Source organism: Musca autumnalis, unplaced genomic scaffold (assembly GCF_047663935.1).
Source record: "Musca autumnalis isolate F117 unplaced genomic scaffold, ASM4766393v1 scaffold_2, whole genome shotgun sequence".
Classification (NCBI taxonomy): Eukaryota; Metazoa; Arthropoda; class Insecta; order Diptera; family Muscidae; genus Musca; species Musca autumnalis.
Window position 1 is genome coordinate 248,891,327 of NW_027411755.1, and position 25,168 is coordinate 248,916,494.

Sequence of the window (25,168 nt, forward strand, 5' to 3'; positions counted from 1 at the left end):
CAGTGGGAGCATGAGCGCAAATAAAGCATTTAGCTATTATTCGAATTGCAGCAAGTCTTTCATTCACTGGGGTGAATCTTTATACCAGATGTTTTAGCCTCCGACTAACTACAAATCCGCAACCAAACTCATGCTTTACGTCATGGCAGCTGTAATACAATGCGTCACCTTAGGTGTTGTTGTGACGCCTTTCCCAATCCATCGTATTTTCTGTATGGCAGTAGTATCGGCCTTGTACTTTTCAAGTACGTCTGCCAATACGAAGACTGCACCTTCTCTATAAAGAGTGCGAACATTCCAGGTGCAGATTCGCAGATCATGGTCCTTAAAACGTTTGCGGGGTTCGTCAACTTTGGTTTTTTCATAGTAGAATAGGGGAGGGTTACTAACCCGACGCCCAAACCCATGTTTTAACGTTCTTATGGGTGAACGCGCGGCACATGTTAGCTCACTACCTTAAACGGGTGTTAAAGGTGACACCACGGGGAGGTCAGTGTCCACTTGAGATGAAAGAGGTACCAAGATAAATCCTGGGCTTTGCCATGTTAAAACCGGTCAGGACCGTTCCTTGGTATCTTCCATCCCCTACGTCACTCCCTGACTTTCCTAGGAAAACATAAAAATTGACCCACATTTCTTTGTAAGTTTAGTATATTAAACAATTTCCTTTTCACACACACACATTGTGAAACTCTCTTGACTGATTTTACTGGAAAAAAACTTAAACATTTAATGAAGCGACTAAACCCTCTTGCACTTGAGATGTTGATGACGTCTAATGACATTTATTAAAAAGTAAAATTTCATTAAGAAAATGCTTTCAAATTGTCTGAAGAGCAAACCAAAAGAAACGAAGGAAAAACATTACATTACGACATGTAAAGAAATGAAAAAGGGAGTTGTTGTTCCCATTTGCAAGAACACCCCAGGAGAGAAGAACTCAACTATTTGGGGTAGAAGAAGAAAAGTCATAAAAATTAAAGTGAACAACATTGGTAAAATGGCGTCTTGCAACAGCAGTAACATGGCAGTAACTCAAAAAGTATATAAGTCAAATTACAACTACAAATTAAAAGTTGGTGTACGTTGGTATGTGGGTGTGTATGTTAGTGTGATAAAATGTTTTGCTTCTGTCAGAATTGCAATTCATTAAATGAAACACAAGAATTCTTGGTAGATTTTTTTCCCTTTTAAAAAGTCAAGAAGAAAAAAGTGCAAGTCTTGTGCAACATTTTTATGGCATAATAAATTTTATTGTGGGTCGCTCATTAAAATGGCAATAATTTAATACTTGGACTATTTGGGTAATAACATTTTGTAATGATTTGCGGCTTTTAAGAGAGATCTATTTTGATGACATTTTATGATGATTTGATAAAATTTTATAGATCGCCTTTGGAAATGGTCATTAAATGCAATAGAATTTATTGCTTTAATTAATGAAAATAGATAATTAAATAAAATAATTAAAAAGAAATAATGATGAACATTTATATTTAGTTATATATAACATTGAAACTTGATATAATTTCGCTAACATTCGAAAATGGAATTAGTCAATAAAGAAGAAGGAGAAAAATTCAAAAAGCCATAATTTAAAATAGAAAACGGTGGATAAAATGGTTATCCACCGTAAATTGTTTGTCCAGTCTACCTTTGTTTAAATAAAATTTATTTTTTTTTTGTATGCAAATGCGTTCTTTGCTCTTCTAATCTTTAATAAAATTTTTACGCAAATGTACATTTAAACCCATATCTTAAAACAATTCAAACCATTATAAATTTCAAACAGCCATCAAATAGTAATAATCTTAAATAATATGACAATAAATGGTTAATTTTGTATATTATTCTATGCCCTAAGGACATATGTGAATGATATTTCGCGAAAACTTTTCAAAAAACTTTAGCTATTTTTAGGCAATTGAGACTACATATGCTGCTGGCGCAAAAGTTACTAGACACTTTGGCAGTTGTGTTCTTTAAATTATTTAACTGAAGATTGTCTGAAATACCAAAGCAGATAAAGTTGGTCCCAAATATTTTAGCCTGGCACAACTAGAAACGTGTTTCACACACACAAATGTAGAGCTTTTATTTTTATTAAAAACCATGACAGACAAAAATAACAAAACTGACAGCTGTCTAGAATATCACACGACACAACAGTAGAATTTTGGAAAACAGACTTGACAGTTCATGGGGAAGACAGTTATAAGAATTTATCCCCTACACCCTAAAAATGAATTTTTGATTTGTTTTACTAAAATTACTTTTAACCTCTTTTTTGTTTTTGGAGAAAACTCGTCATGAGGTTCATTGGCTCTTTGCCAGTTGCCAATGGTTTTGCACTTTGTAAACTTTTGCTTTTTTAATATTTAATGAAAAGTGAAATTGTTGTGGCAGCCAGAAGTCACAAAAAATGGTGGCAAATAACCTTTATCACTGTCAAAAGACACCACGTATATATTTTGGATTATATTTTTAAAAGGAGAGGAAGTAAAGTATTTGGTTTCTCTGGATATTATTGTATAGATTTGTAGTACCGTTTTAAGCATGGCAGAACTACCAGGTAGTGGTATCACACCAGCTGATCGAATATGAAAAGTCAAATCCTTTATAAAAAAAATATTTTTGTTGTAATTTCCCAACAACATAAAGAAAGTTTTGACATAACATATTCAAAATTTTACGATGCCACTAACTGGTAGTTCTGCCATGGTTTTAGGTAGAAATTCTATCGTCATTATCTTTTCAAATTAGAAGTAAAATATTACTTGCAAATATTTATTTTTTTTTTATAAAAAACTAGAAAAAATTATCTATCAGCTTCGCCGAAAATTACTAACGCTTAGTCTGAATAGAAAGTTTCAGTTGCCGACAAGAATATAAAAAGAATTTTCAAAAAAATCTAAATTAAAAAAAAAGAAATTCTGAATTTTTCAAAAATATTTTCAGGAATTTTAGATTTTTTTAAGCGCTCTAAAAAAATCTGAAATTCCAAAAAAATATTTTGAAAAATTATTTTTTTCCTAAATAGTGAATATTTCGAAAAAAATATAAAAAAAAAATCTGAAAAATATGTAATTTTCTTTAAGTTGTAGTTTGGCTTGAGGTCAGTCAGTAAATTAAAAACATTTCATTTCATGTTTTGAACATTATTTTTATTTTCCGATATTTCCGTCGTTACCTACGGGCATCATCAGAGATTTCAAAATATTGCCCCGTTGTGAAAAGATGAGGAAGTTGTTTCTAGTGTTTGCAAAAAAAGCAAGAATATAAAAATAATTTTCAAAAAATATCTAAATTAATAATAAAGAAATTCTATATTTTTCAAAAATATTTTTCGTAAATCTTAGATTTTATTAAAAAAAAATATCTAAATCAATTATAAAGAAATTCTAAATTTTTCAAAAATATTTTTCGCGAATTTTAAATTTTTTAAAGCGCTGTTAAAAAAATCTAAAATTCCGGAAAAATATTTTGAAAAATTATTTCTTCCTAAATAGTGGATGTTTGAAAACATCGTATATTATGATTTTTGTTTTCATTGATGATTTGATTGTTACAGACGACCGAAACATAAGATAATAAAAATAATATTAAAGAAAATAAAATGTTTTTAATTTACTGACCTCAATCCAAACTAAAACTTTAATATTTTTCTGATTTTTTTTAATATTTTTCCGCAATCGTATGTTTTCAAAATATTTGTTCTTCATTATTTAAAAATTAAAAAAAATCGGTTTTTCATAAATCGTAAATTTGTAATAAATATTTTTCCCAAATCGTAGATTTTTTACTAAATATTTTTCCGAACTCTTAATTATTTTAAAAGTGATTTTTCTAAAATTGAAATTTTTATGAATATTTTCCTTCCTTTGCTATTTAAAAATATATTTTTATTTATTTTTTTTTTTTTTTTTTTGTTTGATATTTGTAAAATAATTTTTCATACTTTATACATCTGTTTGTGTTTTAAGATTATTTTTTCGATATTATTTAATATTTTTTAAAATGTTGGATTTTATAAAATTGTTTTCCTATGGATTTTTTGTTTGGAAAACGAGATTGTTTAAACAAATTTTCCAAAATTAGAATTTTTGATTTTTTTCAATATTATTTCTAATTTTTGGATTTTTTTTGTTGATTTTTTCTGTTTTTGAAAAAAAAATTTTTCCAAATAGTGGATTTTTTTATATATTTTTTCCATATTACATATTTGTCAGAATATTTTTCCCAAATCGTACATTTTTTTAGAATATTTTTCCCAAATCGTTAATTTTTCAGAATAATTTTCCCAATCGTGGACTAATTTAAAAATTTTTTCCCAAATCGCCAAGTTTTTAAAAATATTTTACCAAATCAAAAATGTTTCAAAAATTTTTCCCAAATCTTGGGTTTTTAAATATTTTTTCCAAATCGTAAATTTTTCAGAATATTTTCCCCCAAATCTTGAATTTTTTAAAAATTTAAATATTTTCTAGAAATTATTTATTTATTTTTTTTGATATTTGTAAAATAATTTTTCATTCTTTGTACATCTGTTTGTGTTTCTAAGATTATTTTCTCAGTGTTATTTAATATTTTTCTAAAATTTTGGATTTTATAAAATGTTTTCCTATGGGTTTTTTGTTTACAAAACGAGATTGCTACAACATATTTTCCAAATTTAGAATTTTTTGAATGTTTTTTCAGTATTATTCCTAAATTTTGGATTTTTTCTTGATATTTTTTTTTTTGAAAAGATTTTTTTTCCAAATAGTGGATTTTTTCAAAATATTTTTTTCACATTGCATACTTTTCAAAATATTTTTCCCAAATCGTACATTTTTCAGAATATTTTTTTAAATTGTACATTCTTCCAAAATAACTTCCTAGGAACGTTTCTTAAAGATCAATAAAGTAAAACAACTTTAAAAATTTCAATTTTCCGGGACACATATCTTGTTTTAATTTTGGTCTTCTATAATGCTGCGGTGTCAGAATATGGTTATTTTTCGTGTTGCACAGTGTAATTTGTCAAAAAAAGTGTTTTATAAACAATCAATTGACCCAAAAATGTTTCCGATATGCATTTTGTAATCAACATAGAGATTAAAGGCCTGTTTATGTATGTCGATAAGAAAACGAATGCGGAAGAAAAACTACCAAATTTGAGTGTGTATTTCAAATTTGTTTTTGTTTTAAAGCAAAATCAAATGAAATAATATTTCAAAAACTAAAGTTTGGGTGTCTTTCATGCGCACACATTTTCGTTTCGAAATACATAAACTGGGGGTAAAAGAGCTGTATTTAAATCATGGTCCTTTAACTGATTTAAAAAAAATCTTGATTAAAATTTTTTTTTGAAAAATTTAGAACAAATTGTTGCCCGGAGTCAAGCTTATCTTCACGACTCCAACTCCAACAAAATTTGCCAGACTCCGAAACCCTGGTGGGGTTTTTAAATAATTTTTGCCAAATCGTATATTTTTCAAAATTGTTTTCCCAATTCTTGTATTTTATAAAACTATTTTCCAAATCGTATATTTTTAAAAATATTTTCCCAAATCGTGAACTTTTTAAGAGTATTTTTCCCAAATCGTGCTTTTTTCAGAATTTTTTTCCAAAACTTAAATCTTTCAGAACAATTTTCCCAAAAAGTTGATTTTTTAAAATCAAAAAAAAAAATCCATATCGTAAATTTTTCAAAATATATTTTTTAAATGTTTTTGTCTTTTTTGTTCGACCTTTTGTAATGTTATTAAAATGAATATAATCGAGCTTGAGGTCAAGCTCGACCTCAAGCTCGATTATATTCATTTTAATATATTTTTTAAATCGAAAATTTTCCAAAATTTATTTTTTTTCGAATTCTAAATTTCCTCAAAGCAGTTTGCCTATATCGTAGATGTTTTCCAAACGAATTTTACGAGTTAAGCTTTTTTTACGACTTCGGCTCCGACTCCGAATCCAGCAAAATTTCGTAGACTCCGACTGGTGGATTTTTTAAAATATTTTTTCCAAATCGTACATTTTTCCCAAATCGTTGTTTTTTAAAAAATATTTTCCAAATCGTAAGTTTTTCAAAATATATTTTTTCAGAATCGTAAATTTCCTCAATAGAGCATTTCTTTAAAACATTTTTTTTAAAATTGTGGATTTTTTATAATTCTTTTCCCATTTCTAAGATTTTTAAAAATATGTTCTGTAAATCTTAGAATTTTTCAAAATATTTTTCCTAAATATTAGATTTTTTTCAAAATATTTTTCCACGAATTTCTTAAAATTATTTTATTCATAGTATTTTTTTCTTAAATTGCGGATTTTACTCAAAATCAATTTAAAAATATTTTCTCTTAAATACTGGTTTTTCTTTAAAAATATGTTTCTAAAATCGTTGAGTTTTTCAAAGCATCTTTCTTCAAATTTTGGATTTTTTTCCAAATCATGGATTTGTATCTCAAATCGTGCATTTTGTTTTAATATTTTACCCAAATCATGGATTTTATAAAAAAATCCAAAAATTTGAATTATAAAATAGATTTAAAAACGTGGATTAATAAAAATGTATTCAAAATCATTATCCAAATCCAAATTTTTCCGAAATTGTGGATTTAAAGAACAATCGTGCATTTTTAAATAATTTCCTATATCGACGCCTCCAAACAATAGTATGCTAAGTCGACTTAGCATGTTTTCAAGTTCTTTACATTTTTATATTTAACGTCCTTTAATTTAAATTCTGTCAAATTTTGGTAATAATCGGTCAATCCGAACCGAAGTTATAAACAAATATTGACTTAGCATAGTACTGAAGTTCAAAAAAATTTCCACACTTTGAGAGCTTCTCCTGCAAAACTCACTTTTTAGACTTAGCATACTATAACTCGGAGGTGTCGATATGGGCTATTGATATTAATAAAAATATTTATCTGAAATTATGGGGTTTTTAATATTTTTCGAAACAGCGACTTTTTTGTTGTATTTATTCGAAATATGGGATTAAAACAAATCCAAAATAGACAATTTTTTATTTTCCTAAATAGTGGACATTCAGAAATATATTTTCTTGGTTATTTTAGGAATACTCTTCTAAAGGATCGATAATTAAAAAAAACTTCTTCTTTCTCTCCTGCTAAGAACTCTTACCCCTTGCGTTTCATATTTACCTAAAACGTGTTAAAGCCTGCTTCCTTAATATTAAATATCCTCAAAACTATGGTAGTGGATACCCATTACCCATTTAAATTTCAACTAAACTAAATACTAATGTTCATTTCTCTCTTCCTTTCTTCTACTTGTAGAGCGGCCCAAAAACTAGCAGCACAAAGTACATCAGCAAAATCATCACGCACCAGCGATATGTCAAATACTTCCGCACGCAATGGTGGCTTCTGTGGCGCCTTACAAAGGGCGCCACCGCCTATGCCACCCGGTTTGGCACGACGTTTAGCCAACAAGGAAAATTATGGTATTGGCAAGGTAAGTGAGATTTCGGGTAGCCTAATAGCTTTTGCATGTCAAATAGAAATCTGAAACATAAAAATATTTCTATGAACAAATTTTCCGGCATATCATAAGTTAGCAACAACAAAAATGTTTCCTCGAAATCCATAATGCTTAAAATCATTAAAAACAACTTAAAAGGGTTTACCACCACAATTTTACAGGGTTTTATATAATTTTAGTAATTTTTCATTTTATTTCCATTGTAATTTTCGTTTTTACAATTTAATGGTTCTCGCTTACAGGTTAAAGTTATGCTGCGTGTTTCCGATACTCACACAGATCCGGATACACCACACTTTATGACAGTCGATAAGAAAAAGCGTCAAGTTACACTCACAGATCCAGCAGCGGCATCTAATTTGGCTGCATGTTCATCACAAGAACGTGGTCCTATGGTGGCCGCACCCAAAATGTTTGCCTTCGATAATCTTTTTACAGCGGAAGATCAACAGGTGAGTTAGAGAGGGAATAGTGGTGTTTTTATTGGCAAAACAAATTTGTCATGTTTCAACATTTAGTGGATACACAAACACCCACCAATTTTATGGCGTTCTAATGTTTTTCTCTTCTGTTTATTTTTATTTCTTCTCCTTGTAGTCGGATGTCTGTGCATCTGCTTTGTCTGAAGTAATCCCTGCCGTTTTAGAAGGTTCCGATGGCTGTCTGCTTACAATTGGTTATCCAAATTCCGGTAAGTTGTCGTTTTGTGACTTCAGCGGCAAATGCAGTAGACTACAGACTGTCTGCCCTTGCATTTATCTTCATTTCCTCACCATGTGCACGCACACTCACACACAAGGAAATTGCAATAAATTTCCTTCGTGCCTCAGTTCGTTAGACAACTAATCATGCTTAACTTGCAGTATTTTTCATGTTATGTTCCATCATCATGTTGCCATCTTCACTGATTTAAGTTTTCTGTTTCTTTTTGCTATTTTTTCTCTTTCATGTTTGTGTTCGGCGTGTTTGTCTACAGGTCAGTCCAAGACTATGCTGGGCGGTGTTAATCCACCCACGGAATTGGGTGGCATTCCATGTGCCATTTCATGGCTATATAAAGGTATTAACGAACGTCGTCAAAAGAGTGGTGCACGATTTTCGGTGCGTGTCAGTGCTTTGGGTGTTAGTGCCACGAAACCGGATTCAACGTCAATGGATTTATTAGCTGCTCATGCAACGGGTAAGTGTTGTATTAAGAAGGAACAAATTATGATATATGTATATATATGTGCCTGTATTGACATTTTTATTAAAGTGCAAATGTTCTTGGGGCGAAAGGATCTGTTGTCGGTTGCCAATGAAAATTTTCGGGAAAGAAGAAACATTCTTTAAATGACTTTTAAGATTTAAGGTGCAATTCCAAGGGATATTCTTCAAAGGAATTTTGAAGAATTAATTTATTAAATTTTATAGAATACTAATAAAATAGTTGTTTAAAATATTAAAACAACAACAATGGGATTAAGCCAGACTATTTTGAAAAAAACAAAATTTTATAGAATATTTGTGAGGGGAAAGAGATATATATTCATTCATTGATGTGAGCGAAGTCTCCTCTGAGGATTTTATTAATAATAAGGACTTCAGGGCCATTATCTTACGATTGTTAAGCATAATTTCCTAAAGGAGTTTAGGGAAATTGGCTTAGGATATTCATGAAAAATTTATATAAGTCATCTGTGGTATTATCATAGGATGTTAGGCAATACCAGGATTATTATTTAAAGAAATTGAAAAATATTTGTTTTAAAGTTTTCAATTGCATTAGCTGAGGATTTTTAAGAATATATATTTAAAAGGCTTCCGGTTCATTAGCTTCAGATGTTTAAAAATGTTTTTATAAATGCCTTTAATGCCATAAGCGTGGAGTTCTTAGAATATTTTCCTAATAGACTAGAGGACCATAAGGGTGGAATTTCTAAAATAATTTATCAAAAGGATTTCATAGTTTTCCAAAGAACTTGAGGTCAATAAACTTGGATTTTTTTAAGTATATTTTTCTTACCTTTAGGTCGTTTGACATTTTCTTGGAATATTTTTTAAAAGGACCATAGGATTTTTTTAGAACATTTTTCTAGAAGATCTTTGGGTTCCGTGGATTTTTTAAAATATTTTTTCAGAAAACCTTAAGGTAGCGTGTAATTTTTTAAAATATTTTTTCGGAAGACCTTAAGTTAACTTTGAATTATTTTTCTAAAGTGCCTTATGGTTGTATAATTTTTTTAATATTTTTATAATTATCCCGTAGAATTTTCAGAATATTTTTGTAGAGAACATTGGATCCCGTAATTTTTTAAAATATTTTTTTCGGAAGACCTTTGGGTAGCTTTTAATTATTTAAATTATTTTTCTAGAGGGCCTTATTGTTGTATAATTTTTTTAATATTTTTATAATTATTCCGTAGAATTTTCAGAATATTTTTGTGGAGAACATTGGGCCCCGTATAATATTTTAGAATATTTTTTCTAGAAAACCTTAGGGTCGCGTTAAATTTTTAAAACATTTTTCTGGAGGGCCTTAGACATTTTTCTGGAGGACCTTAAGTTCGCCTGGATTTTTTTTAAATTTTTAAATTACCTTTAGTTCATGCGAAATATTTTTGAAATATTTGTCTAGAAAACTTTAGGGTCGCGTGAAATTTTTTGAATATTTTTCAAGAATTGTTTTTTGGGATGTTTTTATACAGAACCCTTGGAACATAGAGTCTCGTGGAATTTTGTAGAATATTTTTCGGGAAGACCTTGAGGTCGGGATTGAGTGGAATTGTTAACATATTTTTTAAGCGCTTTGGGGTTCCTTCAATTTTTAAAATATGTTTAGAGGCCATTGAGGTTGCATGGACTTTTTAAAATTGGGCTGCGCGGATTTTTTTTAGGATATTTTTTCTTGGAGAGCTTGGTTTCGCGTGTTTTTTAAACCCTCCACCATAGTATGGAGGGTATATTAAGTTTGTCATTCCGTTTGTAATACATCGAACTAATCATTTGCGACCCTATAAAGTATATATATTCTTGATCAGGATAAAATTCTAAGACGATCTAGCCATGTCCGTCTGTCCGTCTGTTGTAATCACTCTAGCGTCCGCAATAATTGAGATAGAGAGCTGAAATTTTGCACCCGAGGGTCTTTTTTCCATAGGCAGGTCAAGTTCGAAGATGGGCTATATCGGTCTACTATTTGGTATAGCCCCCATATAACGGTACCTCCGGATTTGAGGTATTTTGACGTTCTTCGCCACATTTGCAGACCGAATTAGCTATAATTTGGCACTTAGGGCTCCTAGTGATCAACAAACTTATATCCCAGAGGATATGGGCATAGGTCCATGTTTTGGTATAGTCCCCATTTAACGGTACCTCCCGATTTCGGTATTTTGAGAATTTTAGCCAGAATTTTTAACCGAACTATCTACCATTTGACATTTGAGGTTCTCAGTGGCCATGAAACATCTCCACGAAACATCGTCAACATAGGTCCATGTTTTGGTATAGTCTCCATATATCGGTACCTCCCGATTTTCGGTATTTTGAGAATTTTAGCTACAATTTTTAACCGAACTAGCTGTAATTTTCCATTTGAGGTTCCCAGTGGTAATGAAATATCTCCACCAAACATCGTCAACATAGGTCCATGTTTTGGTATAGCCCCCATATAACGGTACCTCCCGATTTTCGGTATTTTGAGCATTTTAGTTAAAATTTTTAACCGAACTAGCTGTAATTTGCCACTTGAGGTTCTCAGTGGCCATGAAATATCTCCACCAAACATCGTCAACATAGGTCCATGTTTCGGTATGGCCCCCTTATAACCGCACCTCCCGATTTTCGGTATTTTGAGCACTTTAGTTACAATTTTCAACCGAACTAGCTGTAATTTGACATTTGAGGTTCTCAGTGGTCGTGAAGCATCTCCACGAAACATTATAAACATAGGTCTACGTTTTGGTATAGCCCCCATATATCGGTACCTCCCGATTTTCGGTATTTTGAGAATTTTAGCTACAATTTGTAACCGAACTATCTGCAATTTGACATTTGAGGTTCTCAGTGGTCATGAAACATCTCCACTAAACATCGTCAACATAGGTCCATGTTTCGGTATGGCCCCCTTATAACCGTACCTCCCTATTTTCGGTATTTTGAGCATTTTAGTTACAATTTTTAACCGAACTAGCTGTAATTTGACATTTAAAGTTCTCAGTGGTCATAAAACATCTCCAACGAAACATCGTCATATAACGGTATATCCCGATTTTCGGTATTTTGAGAATTTTAGCTGCAATTTTTAACCGAACTAGCTGTAATGATCGGTATTTTGAGAATTTTAGCTACAATTTTGTGTATTCAAAAATAATCGTCAATATAGGTCCATGTTTGGTATATCCCCCCCATATAACTGTACCTCCCGATTTTCGGGAATTTTCAGTGGTCATGAAATTTCTTCACTAAAATTCGTCAACATTGGTCCATTTTTGAGGGTCTACATTGTTTTGATGAAACTACCCTCAATTTCACTCTTGACGTTCCTGCAGCTTTAAAACTTTTCCGCCAACAAAATTTAAAGATAGGTTGACTCTTTGATATAGCCCCGTTAGTGGTACCTTTCACCTAGCTGAACACATTTTTTTAGATTAGATTAGATAACACTGTGCAACAAAATGGATGTGAAAGTCTGGGGCACGGAAAATTCCTCTTGGAGAAGAAAGGCCTTGGTGAGTATATTATGAACCCCGAAGGACAGATCCGCCGTGAGTCGAACTTCCGCGTTATGGCGTGATGAAATTTTTGTTAGAGACCCTGTGGGCCATCAGGAATTAGCGTTATATCTTTGTTCACTGTTGCTTAAGTGCTCTACAAAAACAACAAACAAAGATATAATGCTAATTCATGATGGCTTACAGGGTCTCTTGTAAAAACTTCATCACGCCATAACGCGGAAGTTCGACTCACGGCGCATCTGTCCTTCGGGGTTTTTAATATACACACACCAAGGGCTTTCATCTCCAAAAGGAAATATCTCTGCCCCAACATTTGTGCTCACAGTGTAATTTAAGCAATAGTGGGAGGCAGTAGGAATCTATCCATTGTCGAAAAGTTGTTCCACCTAAAATTGTGAAAGGACCCTAATTATTCCATTTTAATTAAGATTATTTTATGGTGGAGGGTATAAAAAGTTCGGTCCGGCCGAACTTAACGACTTTTTACTTGTTTAAATATTTTTCTGGTGGCTTTTGAGGTTGCGTGCATTTTTTAAAATATTTTTCTAGAGGCCCTTGAGATTGCAAGGATTTTTTTAATATTCATAAATATTTTTCTAGAGCCCCCTGAGGTTGCGTGGATTTTTTTAAATATTTTTCTAATGGCCCTTGAGGCTGCGTGGATTTTTTTAAATATTTTTCTAATGGCCCTTGAAGCTGCGTGGATTTTTTAAATATTTTTCTAGAAACTCTTGATGTTTCGTGGATTTTTTTTAAATATTATCTAGGGTACGTTGGGGTTGCGTGGATTTTTTTAAATATGTTTCTGGTGGTCTTGAGGTTGCGTTGTTTTTTTTTTAAATATTTTTCTAGTGGCCCATGAGGCTTCTTGGATTTTTTTAAAATATTTTTCTAGTGGCCCATGAGGCTTCGTGGATTTTTTTTATATTTTTCTAGTGTACCTGTACGTTGCGTGGATTTTTTAAATATTTTTCCAGTGTATTTTTTTTTAAATATTTTTTTTAAATTCTGGTAGAGGACATTGTTTTGGGGATTTTTTAAATAGTTTTCCAGAGGGCCTTGGGGTTTCGTGAATTGATTTAATCATTTTTCTAAAGGACCATGGGTTTCGTGTATTTTTGATATATATTTCACAAAGCTAAAATAACTCGACGACACATTGAGAGAGTAGATTACGTTCAGCCAAAATAGTTTCCATATGAACCCATGTACGGCCCAAACAATGTCTGCCTCTTAATGCGTTTAGCTTGCCTCCACAATTTTTTTTTATAAAAGTCAGCCTCTATCCCCTAAAGGAAGGAATACAATTAATTTTAGTCAGAGGCTAAACTCTCAGTGTTTATATGCTACTGCCTACCGCTACTAGACTTCACTACTGGGAACACATACCAGGCTATTTAGTGCATTTTTAAACTCGCAGTATAAACCCTTCTAACACTTCCACGCAACGTCAAGGTACATTATTAAGTTCCTTAAAAATTATTAAAATTTCATTGACAAATCTAATAAAAACTACCCACCTGGACCCCTTCCCTTTGGCATCCATTGTCAATCCCTTGTTAAACCCTCATTTTCATATCTTATAAAGCAATAATCGTTATACTTATATCCCAACATTTTCACATAATTCCACATTGGATTTTATTATCCGCCATAGACGAACTTCCATTTCCTTTTTGGGTTCACAAAGTCCTTAAAAGAAAATCGACAATTTAAATTGTTATTATTGCCCCTAATGCAGATCAAAGTATTTATCCCCTTTTTTTGGAGTCAAAAACCGTTTGACTTTCGCTCGTTCCTTTATAGTCATATAGGGGCATATAACAAATAACTTTAACCTGCCAAAGCAGCCGTTTGGCTATAAGACGCCTTCCTCCTAGACAATTTTTCCTTTGTCTCCTTTTTGAGACAAAATCGCTACCTTTGGTGTTTTGAACATATTATAGCAACATTTAATAGAAACAATGGTGGTGTATGGTGGAACACAAAAATTGTTAAGGGAATGAAATGACAAAGATAATCTAAAACTACTCCCCAAACGTGTATACGACGCACTCATCCCACGGCCCCAATTTAAATATTCGTTCGTCGTTCTCTTTTACATTATGGCAATGTTCCCTTTACAACTATTTAGTTATTTGCTTCCCCCACTCAGGGTTGTTTGGCGGGGGATGGCTTGGTAACCACAATAGCTTATGCTTTTATAAGTTGCCCCTGCCTCTACTCCTCCTGCTTCTGTTTGCCCCCCAAAAGCATTTGCATTTTATATTACTTTGAAGTGTGTTTGTTTAACGTTTAATTTCACATTGTTCAACTGGCATTTTGCTTTGCCGTTTTTTCTTCTTCTTCCCTTTTACTGCTTTCTCTGCTCTACTTTTTGACTTGTGTGTGTGCTGTGCTGGTGCTGCATAACTTGGCCCATAAACCAGACTCTGATGACTCTCCGGGGGTTTATTTGCGTGACGATTTTCTGGGTGGCCCAACTGAGTTGCGTGCCCCCACTGCTGAACGTGCTGCCTTGTTCCTAGATGCTGCTCTGGCAGGACGACCACAAGGTGGTCTTGAGCCAGCCATGATATTTACCCTGCATGTCTATCAATACAGTCTATCACGTAAAGGTGGAGGTAAGTAAAGTTAAAGGACAAACAAAAAATAAGTTAGTGCGTTTAAGCATGTCCTTAGAGCCAGCCAGCATATTTTTGCTGGATGAATTCCCACATTATCGTTGGGAATTGTATTTTAATGTCATGAATTTTCATGGAATTTTTCGTTTCTTCCTCTTATCCTTGTAAACATAGTGGCTGGTGGCCGAAGTCGTTTGCATCTTATCGATTTGGGTGGCTGTGCCAATCGTACGGGTGGTCTGCCACTCTCCGGCATTGGTAATATTCTGCTGGCCATTTTGAGTGGCCAACGCCATCCCCCCAACAAGGATCATCCACTGACGCCACTGCTTAAGGACTGTCTGGCACCATTGACGTGTCATGTCTCCATAATGGCTCATGTTATGCATACCCAGGTAAGTCGTGCCGATAAATGTAATGGAATGGAATGCAATGCACTTGCAAAGGACGGTTTTGTTGAAAGGGCAAGGATAATACGTGATAATGAATTCTTAATCATAATGTATGTGTTGAGCATTTTAATGTCATTTCTGCGACTGAGAGACAGTCAACATAGAGTTAAGACCTCTGCCACCCACCCACTTCCGCCTAAGCAAGTCTTGCCTGCCCACCACCAACTGATTGATTGTTTAGGGCATTGGAGTTCACTAACAGGCAAATGCATTTGTTTTGTTTTTTTTTCTGTTTTCAGTCGCATACGGATGCCTTGACAACCATACAATTGGCTTCACGTATACACCGCATGCGAAGGAGAAAACATCGCTTTCCATTGGGTGGTGATAAATCAGGTGTGGGCGGCCTCAGTTCCGGTCTAAATGGTAAGTTCTTTAGTGGCCCCTCTGTTGCTACTATTTCTGATTAATTTGAAAATTAAGACGATAAATGTTGCCGTTAGGCCAACAACAGAGACAACAACAAACTAAACGGTGGCCAAAAACTAAACAAATTTGCTTGCTTTTTTTCTTCCACTCTCCCTCTCTCTTTCTCATCCTTACACACAAAGGTCATCAATCTACTGGTTCATCAGCGGGTTCTGGTGCTGACCCCTCAAGCTCAGAGCTATCAGCAGACACAGTCATTTATATGGGACCAGGTGATGATGCCACGGATGGTGAACATCCCCCTGTCTATTTGCCCTCCTTGAGTAGTGGTGATAATCGTGGTGTGATGAGCAAAGCTCTCAAAGGTAGTGGTGTGGAGAAACAACAACCCAGTCCCTCAAAAATACCAGGTTCAGCCAAAAAGGTGGTTAGCCAAAAACAAACACCACAAAGTCCCAGCATGGCTGGGAGGACGGGTAGTTTAAAACGTGGCAGCCACTCACCCACAAGACAAGCTGGGCCAGCACAAAACACCTCGTCGAACACCAACAACAACACCAGCAACAATGAACAAGCCCAATTCTTTTCGCCTGTACACAGTGTCAAAACATTGCCCAATTCGGCTTCATCACCGAAAATTGTGGCCGGTTCCTTAAGACATCCTGGTATGACCATGATGTGTTCGAAAGCTTCCAATGTGCCATCACCCAAGGGTTCACCTTTAAGGCGTCCCGGTGTGGGTGGAGCAGCTTTAACCAGCAACAATGAAACGGGTGAGTGTCCTGGCAGTCCAATGCGCAAAATTACCGAAGAACAATGGATAGATGGCCCACGGGTGTCCAGGGCCAAAGTGGCTGAAGCTCGCCATCTAATGAGGGAGGTAAATCACATAAAACAATGCGAAACCTGGATAGATGGTCCCAAATCACAATCCAGTCGCTCCCTGACAGCTGGTAATCTGCCCATTGCTACCTCACAGGCCCAGGGTTATGGTTTCATGGATTCCCACAAGAAATCAATGATTCGACAATGGGTTGAGTTCCAAACATCACAAGTCTTCCAAACGGTTTCGGCTGGCTCCTCACCCACCCACACACATCGCGAACAACAGGCCCAGCATTTGCGTAACATAACCTATCACATGTCTCAGCTGAAGCAAAAGTCTTTGGACAACACCGAAGACATCTATGCCACAAGTACAAGGCAACAGTCCCATCCCGCCAACGGGGGTGATCAACATTCTCTACACAGTAGTCAACTGGAATTGGTAAATCCCATGGGTCCTGGTCTTACCACGGCGGTTAGTACCACCAATGCCTCGGCACCGGCGGAAATACGAGAAGCCCACCATTACCGGCAAAATTCGACGCACTCTCAGCCAACACCGCAACACCACCACCAGCAGCAACAATCATCATCCAGCCAGCAGCATCCCAATGCCAATATGGAATTTAATAACGAAGAGACTGATTTACACTCCTTACATTCACACACAAATGTGGGTTATGGCCACATTGGGGGTCAACATCATTCCCAGCAGGCGTCACCACATCACATGCCCACAGGCACGGCTTCGGAATCTAATTTACCCATGGATCGACAAAATGATTGTGATGAAGATCAAGATAGTGGTCCTTCGGAGGTACCACCAGCACTGCCATTAATTGAACCTCTAGGTTCGAGGGAAATTTCCCATGAAAGCTTACATCGCATACTGTCAAGGCATGTCTCCAGGGAATCTCTATATCAACAGCATCATCCTCACCAGCAACTGCAACACCAACAACAGCATCCAGAACTCCGACGCCAAGAGGAGCAGCAACATTTATTGCAACGTCAACTGTCACGTCAATCTTCGCATCATTACTCGCAGCACAGTATGGGCATGTCCGATTGTGGTTTACAGGTGACTGAGGAGGAAATTGCCCGTACCATGTCAGGAGGGTAAGTTATATTCCTTTTTTCTTTAATTTGGGGTTGGGATGGGAGTAGATTGTAAAAGGAAAGTTTTTAATGTGGTTTTGTATTTTCTTCTTTGTCTTTGCAGAGATCATCCTTTGGCTGCCTTGAGTCATGTGGAAAACATGTCCATTGTATCAAGCTTCAATATGGCTGGCGATGCGTTCAGTGATTGTGCCATGGGTGAAAGAACGAGGTAAGAATAATTGACAAATTAAAACTTTTAATCAATGACAGTGGATATAATAATCGATGGATAGGCTGAATGGATGATGACAAAAAATAATTAAAACGTAAAAGCGCTGAAGACTTTTTGTAGATTTTTATTTCGACAAAACGACCACAATAAATGTGGATTTTTTAAAGATTTTCATTTCGACCCAAACATTACAATAAACGTGGATTTTTTAAACATTTTTATTTCGACCCAAACATGACAATAGACGTGAATTTTGTAAGGATTTTTATTTCGTCCCCAGGACCTCGTGGATTTTTTTAAAAAATTTTATTTCGATCCAAACATCATAAAAATTTTTATTTCGACCCCAAGACCAAAGACCAGATTACGCGGCTTTTTTAAAGATTTTTATTTGGACCCCAAGACCACGTGGATTTTTTTAAAGATTTTTATTTGGACCACAAGACCACGTGGATTTTTTTAAAGATTTTTATTTGGACCCCAAGACCACGTGGATTTTTTTAAAGATTTTTATTTGGACGCCAAGACCACGTGGATTTTTTTAAAGATTTTTATTTGGACCCCAAGACCACGTGGATGTTTTAAGGATTTTTATTTCGACCCCAAGACCACGTGGATTTTTTTAAAGATTTTTATTTCGACCCCAAAACCACATGGATTCTTTTAAAGATTTTTATTTCGACCCCAATACTACGTGGATTTTTTTAAAGATTTTTATTTCGACCCCAAGACCACGTGGATTTTTTTAAAGATTTTTATTTCGACCCCAAGACCACGTGGATTTTTTTAAAGATTTTTATTTCGACCCCAAGACCACGTGGATTTTTTTTAAAGACTTTTATTTCGACCCCAAGACCACGTGGATTTTTTTAAAGATTTTTATTTCGACCCCAAGACCACGTGGATTTTTTTAAAAATTTTTATTTCGACCCCAAGACCACGTGGATTTTTTAAAAGATTTTTATTTCAACCCCAAAGACCACGTGGATTTTTTAAAGATTTTTATTTCGACTCCAAGACCACGTGGATTTTTTTAAAGATTTTTATTTCGACCCCAAGACCACGTGGATTTTTTTAAAGATTTTTATTTTGACCCCGAGACCACGTGGATTTTTTTAAAGATTTTTATTTCGACCCCAAGACCACGTGGATTTTTTAAATATTTTTATTTCGACCCCAAGACCACGTGGATTTTTTTAAAGAATTTTATTTCGACCTCAAGACCACGTGGATTTTTTTTAAAGATTTTTATTTCGACCCCAAGACCACGTGGATTTTTTTAAAGAATTTTATTTCGACCTCAAGACCACGTGGATTTTTTTTTAAAGATTTTTATTTCGACCCCAAGACCACGTGGATTTTTTAAAGATTTTTATTTCGACCCCAAGACCACGTGGATTTGTTCAAAGATTTTTATTTCGACTCCAAGACCACGTGGATTTTTTTAAAGATTTTTATTTCGACCCCAGACCACGTGGATTTTTTTAAAGATTTTTATTTCGACCCCAAGACCACGTGGATTTTTTTTAAAGATTTTTATTACGACACCAAGACCACGTGGATTTTTTTAAAGATTCTTATTTTGATCCAAACATCACAACAAACGTGGATTTTTTACGTATTTTTTTAAAGATTTTTATTTCGTCCCCAGGACCACGTGGATTTTTTTAAAGATTTTTATTTCGTCCCCAGGACCACGTGGATTTTTTTAAAGATTCTTATTTTGATCCAAACATCACAACAAACGTGGATTTTTTTACGTATTTTTTTAAAGATTTTTATTTCGTCCCCAGGACCACGTGCATTTTTTTAAAGATTTTATTTCGTCCCCAGGACCACGTGGATTTTTTTAAAGATTTTTATTTCGTCCCCAGGACCACGTGGATTTTTTTAAAGATTTTTATTTCGTCCCCAGGACCACGTGGATTTTTTTAAAGATTTTTATTTCGTCCCCAGGACCACGTGGATTTTTTTTAAAGATTTTTATTTCGTCCCCAGGACCACGGGGATTTTTTTAAAGATTTTTATTTCGTCCCCAGGACCACGGGGATTTTTTTAAAGATTTTTATTTCGTCCCCAGGACCACGTGGATTTTTTTTAAAGATTTTTATTTCGTCCCCAGGACCACGTGGATTTTTTTAAAGATTTTTATTTCGTCCCCAGGACCACGGGGATTTTTTTTTAAAGATTTTTATTTCGTCCCCAGGACCACGTGGATTTTTTTAAAGATTTTTATTTCGTCCCCAGGACCACGTAAATTTTTTTAAAGATTTTTATTTCGTCCCAAAGACCACAATAAACGTGTTTTTTAAAGATTTTTATTTCGACTCCACGTGGATTTTTTTAAAGATTTTTATTTCGACCCCACGTGGATTTTTTAAAGATTATTTCGATCCCAAGACCACTTGCATTTTTTTAAATATTATTATTTCGATTCCAATACCACTTGCATTTTTTTAAAGATTTTTATTTCGACCCCAAGACCACGTGGATTTTTTTAAAGATTTTTATTTCGACCCCAAGACCACGTGGATTTTTTAAAGATTTTTGTTTCGACCCCAAGACCACGTGGATTTTTTGTAAAGACTATTATTTCGACCCCAAGACCACGTGGATTTTTTTAAAGATTTTTATTTCGACCCCAAGACCACGTGGATTTTTTTAAAGATTTTTATTTCGACCCCAAGACCACGTGGATTTTTTTAAAGATTTTTATTTCGTCCCCAGGACCACGCGGATTTTTTTAAAGATTTTTATTTCGACCCCAAGACCACGTGGATTTTTTTAAAGATTTTTATTTCGACCCAAAGACCATAGTAAAAGTGGATTTTAAAAAAAAATGTTTCGACCAAAGGACCACAAGTGAATAAGATGGACATTTTTTGAATAATTTTCATTGTGACAAAACATTCTCTAATTCCATCTATTTGTTCTTCTTCTTCATTTGCAGGAACCAATTTGATCAATTAGCGCGTTTACGTGAGATTTTTACCTCACAGCTAGCCATGGCGGAAGTAACACCGGTCTTTCGTTCTGGTTGTGATGTGGGCAGTGTTTACAGTGAGCCAGCCTATCGTTTTAATACCGGACCTGGTAGTGTGTGCAGTGAACCACCGTATAGACCACCCAGCCCAAGGTAGGTTTAATAACCTTAACCCCAAAACTAACCCCAAGTTCATCTTCCCATTTAACTAGTAACTCTCGAACAATGTTTTTTATATAAGTACCATGTATTTTTCTCTCTTTGCCACAGACAACCTTCACGAAGTCCCAGCCAAGGAAGTTTGCCAAGTCTAAATGGCATCATGCAAATTGCTGGTATGGAACAATATGCCTCGCTGAGACATCCTGATGGTGCTTCCGATCCTAATTTACCAAAAATTGAGAAACCATTTGTTTTGGAACATGAAGATATTCATGAAGTTGATGAAAAATCCGCCCTACTGTCGCCGTCGAAACGTTCCTCCCTCGAACATGGTGATGAGGAGAATGATGATGTAATTCTCACACAGCTGAATACAACACTACCCATTACCACACAATCCCAACTACCTCTATTACCCCTAAATACCTCTTCCGAAGCATATGATAGTGGTCACGACAGTTCAACACCAAGAACCTCCAAGCATTCGGGTATATCACGGCGTGCAGAAAGTGGTTATCACAGTGTGGCCACGGCCCGTGACAGTGATGAGAGCAGTTTTACATCAGGGCTTTCCAAGGAACATCACAATCGCATCACCATCACGAACAAAAAGAAACGCCAGGACAAAGGTTTGTGTACATGGTTAATGAATCCTTTTACCTGCACCTATCCCGAAACTGAGGGTGAAATTAGTGATTTTTAGAGAGTGAACAAAACACGCAAAATTGCAAGCGACTTTCCTCTGACCACCGAACCAGTTCAAAACACTTAAAAGGGGCAATGTAACTTAGAGAATCACCCACCAGAATATTAAAAAAAGGCAACACTTAAAGCATTTATTTCGTTTGAGAAGACCATCTTAAACGAAACCTAAACTAGAAACTATTGTAAATGGATGGTGGGTTAGTAACCCACCACCACACGCGAAACGACTAACGAAATTCTTAAGAAAATTCGAAATGGCCAAATTTTAATTTAAATTATAAAACGTGAAAAAATTAGAAAAGAAAAACAAGAATTTGATGCAAATATTATGACTGACATTTTTATAAAAAAAAGTAGTTATGACAAAAAAAGAAAAACAAATAAGAAAAACCCAAACTAAATATTCGATAGCTTAAAAGCTTGGTTTTTAAATGAACCATTTGTAAAATGTTAGCCGATTTACTTATAACTTAAGCTTTATAAATATGGTTACAATTTCTTCAGTGTAACATGATTTAGTCGAGTTTAGATTTGGTGATTTAAATGTCTATTATATGTAAGGGACTACAAAGTGTTTATATTTTTACCCATGAAATTTCAAAAAATTTAAAACAGCTTTCAACGGACGGAACGGTGCAAAAGTATATGTGGGCCGAAAGAGGACACTCTCGGATATTATTCTTTGAAAACGGAACTTTGTTCCAAGTTGTTCCGGAAAAGTTGTATTCCACTAAAGTTGGAATTTCACGTGTATATTGGCAACCCTGTCAAAATAGTACATTTGGCATATTTAAATCCAGGTCAGGCAATTAGGCGCCCGTGTGCGCTCATTTAGCGTTGCTCTCTCCACACACACAATTCAACCCATTGAAAAAGCATGCACTCACACAATGACGCCTCGTAAAGTATGCAATAGAAAAGTATGGTGCCTGACCTGAATTTAAAATTTAAATCGTTTCTCGCAATAGATAACGGTGTAAACACGGCTTGGTCTAATGTGTATTGTAGTAAGACAGTTCCATGGCATACTTTCAGGCGCAAACAAAACTGCAAAGTTATTTCTTTGTAGAAATAATTTTTATTAGAATTTTTACATTATTTTGAATGGTTTAATTTTTGAAATATTGTGTAGTTATTTAAAACAAATTTCATTCAAGGAACTCCTATATTATTTAGGCGAAATTTACAGAGACATTAATTTTCTATTTTCTAATTAATAATTGCTTTGCTTTTGCCTATAGCCAAATTTATTGAAAATCAGTCTTACAACTAATCAAAAACGGGCATAATCATAGAAAATGGAACTTAAAACTAAAAAATGGAAGTAAAAACAATGTATGGACTAAAACTAATTATTACAACTATTTACAAAAGTGTAATTTTTTTACTGGGAAGTTATATAAACTTTATCAGTAGTATTTAGTGTAAAAAGTAGTATTTTGTGGTAAAAAAGTAATTCATCATTATTATATAAAATATCTTCATTATTTAGTTTAGGTATTGCTGCGGGTGGTAAATGCTTTCGTGAAAGCGATGCATAAATATCAAGAAAATATTGTAGGGATCTCTGAACCAGTGAATTCTCCAGGTTTTCTGCCTCCTCTATAAAGTTAAGGGCCCCTCTCATGAGGAAGTTATCCAGCCGTTTAATGCCCGCCTTGTCGTAAATGGCCCTACATGAAGGTCGTTTATACGTCCCATCTTCCGTTTTAGTTGGCCACATACCCAAGCAATACGTCAGGATTGACGTCTCCCATCTCCTAAGCCTTTCCATTTAGCTCGACGATATGAAGAACCATACCGGAAAGGCATAGGAGACTACGGGTCTTATAATCTGTTTGTATATAAGAAGTTTGATTCTATTTGATTGTGACCTAGAATCCGTTGATACCCAAAGTAAATTTTGTTGGCCCTGCTAAGGATAAAATCAACGTGTCTTATGAAAAAATGACACCAAGGTAACTGATTTTGTCGGATACTGATATCACTTCATCACCGATTTTTAAATTTGGCCGATAGGACCTAAAGTTAGGGTACACAACTTTCGCATTACCCGTGAAAACAATCGCCGAGCATTTGTCCACGTCTAGCTTGAGGTCCCACATAGTAAAATACCACCTCAAGGTAAACATAAAGGCTTTAGCAACGTCAAGGCTTACAGCTATTGTACCATATTTCTTTTAGAAGCCCTTCACAATATATCGACACCTCCAAATAATAGTATGCTAAGTCTAAAAAGTGAGTTTTGCAGGAGAAGCCCTCAAAGTTTGGAAATTTTTTTTGAACTTCAGTACTATGCTAAGTCAATATTTGTTTATAACTTATGTTCGGATTGACCGATCATTACCAAAATTAGATTGACCGATCATTACCAAAATTAGACAGAATTTAAGTCAAATGACGTTCGACACCTCCAAATAATAGTTTGCTAATTCTGAAAAGCGAGTTTTGCAGGACAAGCTCTAAAAGTTTGGACATTTCTTTGACCTTCAGTACTATGCTAAGTAAATATTTGTTTATAACTTCTGTTCGGACTGTCCGATCATTACCAAAATTTTACAGAATTTAAGTTAAAGGACGTTAAATATAAAAATGTAAAGAAGTTAAAAACATGCTAAGTCGACTTAGCATACTATTGTTTGGAGGCGTCGATATGTCGAAAAGACAGATAAGGCGTGAGACGTTGAGTGCCGCCCTCTGAATCCGAATTGGCTATCTTTAAGCACCCTTTTGTCCTCGACCAGAATTCTTAAACTCTTCAATATGAAATATTCGTGTAATATACCAAAAGCCGAGAGCAGAGAAATAGGCCGATAGCTCCCACATTCATCAGACGGTGCAGCCCGTTTCAATATGGGCACAACCATGGCCTCTTTCCATGCTTTAGGGAAGTAACCCAAGTTGAAGCAATGTTTAAAGAGAATGGACAAGAATCCAAAAATAACCGACCCGACATTTTTCAATGCGGTATGTGGGATTCCGTCCAACCCACTGGATTTTTTGTTCTGCCTGTGGGCAATTGCTTTACTTATGCAGCTGGGTTTGATGAAACCTGCTACATTCCACCTTTGGACGCTCTCAACTGTTGAACCATCTGCTCTAAACGCATCGAAGAATGTTTCCAATGGTGACCTATCACCCAATCCCACGACAGCTAGACTGATCGAGCTACGGAAAGACTGGTCCACGTGTCCATTCATGGATCGTAACATACCTTGGACGTAATCGGCTAATACATCTGCCTTCACACCATCATCACTTATACGCTCACCACCAGCATGCATCAAGACCCCAATTGTCTCTTTGGAGGCAAGACCTGCAGCTACTTTAACTTGCCCAAAGGTTTTATTATTAACGGTTATACCCTCTAAGAACCCCTGGTAACGTTCCTGTTCAAATATTTGTATGGCATCATCTATGATCCTATCCAAATTACGTCTGTCAGCTCTTAGAGCCGAGAATCTTCTCGGATCCTTCTTTCACGTATGAACCCCAAAATCCTG

At 34.8% G+C, this 25,168-nt stretch overlaps 1 protein-coding gene across 2 annotated transcripts in view; it reads left to right on the forward strand.

The window, feature by feature from the left end:
* Positions 1-21,725, forward strand: part of LOC141395461 (kinesin-like protein CG14535) — a 212,562-nt gene extending 190,837 nt beyond the window's left edge. For both annotated transcript variants that reach the window (XM_073971338.1, XM_073971339.1), the window contains 11 exons: positions 7,290-7,467; positions 7,737-7,946; positions 8,092-8,185; positions 8,471-8,674; positions 14,642-14,836; positions 15,011-15,231; positions 15,528-15,654; positions 15,840-17,601; positions 17,705-17,812; positions 20,766-20,951; positions 21,069-21,725. In XM_073971338.1, coding sequence (XP_073827439.1) covers positions 7,290-7,467; positions 7,737-7,946; positions 8,092-8,185; positions 8,471-8,674; positions 14,642-14,836; positions 15,011-15,231; positions 15,528-15,654; positions 15,840-17,601; positions 17,705-17,812; positions 20,766-20,951; positions 21,069-21,663 — 3,880 coding nt within the window. In that variant the 3' untranslated portion in view covers positions 21,664-21,725. The remainder of the gene's footprint in view (positions 1-7,289; positions 7,468-7,736; positions 7,947-8,091; positions 8,186-8,470; positions 8,675-14,641; positions 14,837-15,010; positions 15,232-15,527; positions 15,655-15,839; positions 17,602-17,704; positions 17,813-20,765; positions 20,952-21,068) is intronic.
* The last annotated feature ends 3,443 nt before the right edge of the window (positions 21,726-25,168 follow it).